Raw genomic sequence first — 5,522 nt, forward strand, 5'->3', positions numbered from 1 at the left:
CGGGACTCTGCGTGCTTCTAGGCCCTCGCGAGCCCGCTGTGGCACACTTTTCCGTGCAGGAACTGCAGTCCGTGCCCTGACCGGGCATTCATTCGACGGGGCTTTGCGGGCGCTGCCCAGAGAGGACGAAAGCACCCCTAGTCCCCGCGGGGCTCGCTGTCAGGCCTCCTGTTCATCTGAGCAACTTTACTTCTACAAAAGGCCTAGGATAGTTCTCCATGCAACCTAATCTGTGCAAATTCCTTACCTGCAGGGCAGATTTAGGAACTCGGCTGCGGTGTTTCTGATGCAACACTTACACCTTAAAGAGTAATGGAAAGGACGGATAGCCAGGCTGGCTGAGGATTGCAGCGACTTCGAGGCCAGCCTGAGCTACATAGTGAGACCCTGTCTCAAAAAAAAAAAAAAAGCAACACCTGCTCAGTAGTAGCATTTATTGTCATAATAATGTACCTCTGTTTTCTTCCAAAGTGTGACGTGTTTTTGAGTCAGTACCCAGAACAGCCTGAAACGTGCATCACGTGGTTGTTAAAAAGGCGATGGCTGCTGACCAGCAAAGTGTCAAAGTCAGGAGGAGGAGGGATGGCTGCTGGGGGCTGAATAGTCTCCAAATTCCTATAACCACTAGCACCTGTGAGTGCCGCCTTATTTGGAAAGGAGAGCGTTAAGGTTGGCTCGAATCCAATGTGATGTCCTTAGGTAAAGGGGAAATTTGGACAGGGCGCCAGACCTGTTCACAAGGAGAAAGCCACGTGAAGATCCAAGCCACCCTGGGCTCCAAGCCAAGGAACTGCAGGCTTGAGAGAGGCCTGGAAGGAATCCTTCCTGGAGCCCCGAGGGAGCCAGTCTGCAGACGTCATGAGGGCTTCTGGCCTCCAGAGCCCTGAGACGATAGATTCCTGTTCTTCTGTGCCACCCCACTTGGTGCATTTTGTAGGGCAGCCCTAGCAAATTAATAACGAGTAAACTAGGGAGCTGATGATGGTCTCTTCTACCTCTGCTTCTGCTGCCATGGGAAACACATGTCATACTCGGTTTCTGTTAAAACATTTAAAACTTCACATGCGAGGACCCTTTGTTGACCCTGAGGTGCTGAATAGACGCTGTCTCTTTTCGCTGTAGATGGTAAACTGGGCCCTCACCATCTGACCCGCACAGAAGACGTTAACAGCCAGGCCACGCCCATGCGGGGATTGCCTCAGCCGCCAGCCCTGTGGTTGTGATTTCAAAACTACAATGTTTATGTTTTATTCTAAACAGTTTGAACGTAAGCAGATTGTGTCTAAGGACAGGCGGGCTGTTCGTAAGCATCCACATGAAATGATGGGAGGTGGAGAGAACACTGGTCTGTGTAGAGTTGGTTACGTTTGCGGATCGTTTGTTCAACAGAGATGGAGTTTTTAAACTGACATCTGTGTAGGAGCGTTTGTGTAAATTTCATGTAAGCATAAAAGTACTAATTTATTGTGTCACTTCCATCAGGTATGTATTCCTCAACCGCCCGTGACATATAGGTGGTTACTTTAATACATCTGGGGGTTTTTTTGGTTTTTTTTTTAGGTTAGGATTGCCGCTTAGTAATGGCTGCAGCACATTAAGCATTTATTGTGTGTTAGGCTCTTTATAGCATGAATCGTTGTGATTTCTTAAGGGGCAGTTTGTTATTTCATAATCTGTGCTCACTTCACCGATGAAGAAAGTAAAACTAAGGACTACAAATAGGTAGTAAAGCCAGATGAAAATTGAAACTATTTCTTCTGTCTCTTTTTTTTTTTTTGGTATGGGGAATTCAAACTTGGGACCTGGCACTTGCAAAGCAGGTAGCACCACTGGGCTAAATCGCCAGCCCTTGAAACCCCATCACTAACACTCCCATTCTTTTCCTTTTGTTTTTTTTTTGAGACAGGGCCTCACTATGTAGTTGAGACTGACCTGGAACTCACTGTGTAGCCCAGGCTGGTCTTGAACTCACAGCGATCCTCCTGCCTTAGCCTCCCAAGCACTGGGATTACAGGCTGCACCACCATGCCCGGCTTCCCATTGTCAAGAATCACCTGGGAACTTCTGCTTGGCTGTGATGTCATGGAGCTGAGAGGAGGGAACTGGTTTATATCTCAGCTGGCCATTACTAGCTGCCCGTCATCATGGATTCATTCCAATGTGTCCCCAGCAGGCTCCTGCACTCAGAGGTGGAGTATGTGGAAGGGCCTGGGTCATGGGGATGCTGTACTCATTGATGGATGAATTCACCGAATTAGTCACTTTCCCATCCTGGGACAGGACACCCCACTCACAGGCAGAAGGGTTTATTTGGTTCAGTTTTTGGAGGACTCAGTCCATGACTGGTGATTCCAAGGCAGAATGGCATGGTAGAAGGGCCTGGCAGAGGAGAGCTGCGCCTGGCAGCGAGGAAGCTGAGAAAGAAAGGAGGAGCCAAGCACAAGAATACCCCTTTCCGGGTCACTCCCATGACCCACCTCCAACCAGGACCCACCAGCTAGCGACGAGGCAGCTGTAGCAGCCCATGATCCAGTCACCCTCCAAACACACGAGTCATTCGGGGGACATAGTACATCCAAACCGCAGTGTCCCTTGACGAGTTCACAGCTGAATGTGGTCAAGAGGTGGGGCTCAGTAGGAGGTGGATTGCTGGGACGTGACCTGGAAGGGTGCATTCTTGTCCCTGCTCCTCCCTTCTCTCTGCTTCCTGGCTGAAGGGGATAGCAGCTTTCTTCTGCCATGCCCTCTGCCTTACCATGTCTGTCTTAGAGGCAATAAACCATGGACTGAATCCTCTGCAAACCATGAGCCAATTAAACCTCTCCTCCTTTAAATTGTGGTGCTGGGTGTTGTGTCCAGCAATGGAGCCATAACTAATACAGCCTGGGTGTGGTTTCTCCTCCAAGGGTCTGTGTGTTGGAGGTGTGACCCTTGATGTGGTGACCCAAGAGGCCATGGGACCTTGGGAGGGGAGCTCTCATGGAAGTTCTTAGGTCACTCCTGAGGTGCTGCCCCACAAGGGACTTCAGGACTTCAGTCCACCTCTGGCTTCCTTCCTGTGCACCCATCACACATGAGATGCATTTCAAACCTCTCTTCTTCATAAGTTTATCTAGCTTCAAATATTTTGTTACAGTAATGAAAAACAGACAAATACAATGATCTTGACCAAGTTTTCTTGGCATAATTCATCTGTAAGATGAAGGGATTAAACTAGATCATTTCTAAATTTTCTGTGATATTTAGAAATTCTCAGAACACAGCTCAAAACAGTTCTCAGAACTGTGCTCAACATCTAAGGAATTAGAATCCTGTTAAAACATTCTTTTCACTGCCACCCATGTTAGAAAAGTCAATATTACTTTTATTCAATTGGCACCCATGATAAAAGTATGTCAGCCTCTCCGGATCCTGTCTTACAGAGGTGATTTTTGACACATGTTATCAACACACAGATCATGAAAAGATGACCAGTTTGCTTATTCAGTCTTGATATGAATGTTGACTGAGTATCCCCCCAAACTGGAATCTTTAGGGAGACTGAATTTAAATGCATGAAGGAAAATTACTTTTTAAGATAAGCTGTGGCTCTTGTGTGACTGTAAAATGGACACATGTTGAAGATTTCACCGAGCCCATGAGAGCCCTGAGAGCAGTTGTGTGTGCAGGCCATGCTACTCTGGTCTGTCCCCCAGAAGACTCATGTTGAAATTTGGTTCCCAAAGTAACAGTGCTGAGAGGTTCTGGGGCCTTTGAGGGGTAATACGTGACGAGGGCTGTGTACTCAGGAGGGGCTGGATGCAGTTCCCTGAGAGTGGGTGGTTGACTCAGGAGTGGGTTGTTGCTCTTCTCTCTCCACATGTGTCCATGCATGCAGTTCTCACGCGCACCCCACTATGTAAAGCCTTCTGTGAGCTATCACCCGCATGACACCCCCATCAGATGTGGCTGCCTGATCTTGAACTTTCCTGCTCTGGAACCGTGAGCTGAAATCCTCTTTTCTTTATAAATTACCTGTACTCAGGTATTCCATTATAGTAATGGGAAGCAGACTAATAACAGCCATCAAGAAGGTTAAAATCAATCTGCTTAATATACGCAGAGCTGGCTTCTTCCATAGAAGAGTGAAGGAAGGGAAATCAGTTGCAGTTTCACAGGACAAAATTCATTTGCATTGCTATCAGGGTCATCTGCAATTTAGAGCTGTAAAATAGCTCAAAGACAGTGACCAGCAGAAAATAACCTGAAGAACAGACTGCGTCAGAGACACAGTTTCTCCCCACTTTTATTTTGTCTGTTTTGAAAACAGTCATGATTTTGGCCACTACCTCAAAGAGGTCTTCCATTTCTGAGGAAAGAGTCCGCTTTTCTCTACCAAAGTTCCCCAGTTCATTTCACTACACCGCTCGTTAACGTCTACGTCCTTTTTGTTGTTTACTTGATAACTGCAGTCATTTTCACCCCAGATGTGAGGACTGGAAGGGCAGAGATCTTTGTCTGTCTCGTTCGTCATTATATTACACCACCTGCCACAGTGCCGCATTCTCTAAAGACTGTGGAGACACCCGACTTGCTGCATCTAACAGGGCACTTCATTCGCCCATCAGTTATCCATCTGTTGCCTCTCAGCTCTGGCTTCCCCCTCTTCCCGTGTTAGTGGAACAGCATTTCTCCTCTGCCAGGGGCATGGTGTTAAAAGTGGTCAGTAGAGGGCATCGGAGGGAAACTGTGGGTGCAGAGGGCTGCTCTTTCTAGTTCTGGCATGCCTCTGCTGGGTCCTACTCCACAGCCAGGGCGGGACATATAAGGGACTGGACAGCATGGAGTTTCTGTGGCATCCCTGCGGGCACTTCCCAGTGGGTCTTTGGGCAGCATGACCCTTGGTTACCTGGCCTTAGCCCACTTCATTCTGGGAAGGATTCCTCTGGCCATTCCCAGCCATGGCTTTCTGCTGGCCAGGTATGGCCTTGTGACCAGAGGACAGCTCTGGTCCAAGGCGACACAGCTGCCTTCCTCCTTCTGAGGGCCTGTGGGGCACATCTCTTCCCGTGAGTCTAAGTCCTGCCCTGAGAGGAGATCCCTGGCACCGCTCCCCTTCCACGTGTGTCCTTCCTTAGAAGGGCTCCCTCCGTCTTGATGTTTTCTGTGGAGTTCCTCTTGTTCCTTCTTAATCACCTGCTAGAATTCATATTTTCAGCAACACTGGGACTTGAACTCGGAGCCTTCTGCTGAACTACTACCCCACTCTTTTTTTTATTTTTATTAGTTTTTAATTGATTTTTTAAAAATTCAGGGTCTCACTAAGACTTTCAATTGCCTAGGCTGGGCTCAAACTTGCAATCCTCCTGCCTCAGCCTCCCTCAGGGCTGGCACGCACCAGCACATAATTACCACATAATTCTTTTTATTAACTGTTCCACAGTTGATTTTATGAGTAACTTCTGTCTCCTGTTGAGAGACTGATGCAATCCATAGCCGACCCAGGCCATGACGATGTACTTCTGGGCAATTTTCTTGCTTGT

At 47.9% G+C, this 5,522-nt stretch overlaps 1 protein-coding gene across 1 annotated transcript in view; it reads right to left on the reverse strand.

Annotated features, from left to right (window-relative positions):
• Cry1 (cryptochrome circadian regulator 1) overlaps window positions 1-4,033 on the reverse strand; it is a 53,292-nt gene extending 49,259 nt beyond the window's left edge. The window contains exon 1 of the mRNA XM_010637625.2: window positions 4,015-4,033. Within this exon, the coding sequence (XP_010635927.1) occupies window positions 4,015-4,033 (19 nt within the window). The remainder of the gene's footprint in view (window positions 1-4,014) is intronic.
• Window positions 4,034-5,522: the final 1,489 nt, after the last annotated feature.

Source organism: Fukomys damarensis, unplaced genomic scaffold, assembly GCF_012274545.1.
Source record: "Fukomys damarensis isolate Sample0158 unplaced genomic scaffold, DMR_v1.0_HiC HiC_scaffold_15, whole genome shotgun sequence".
Classification (NCBI taxonomy): Eukaryota; Metazoa; Chordata; class Mammalia; order Rodentia; family Bathyergidae; genus Fukomys; species Fukomys damarensis.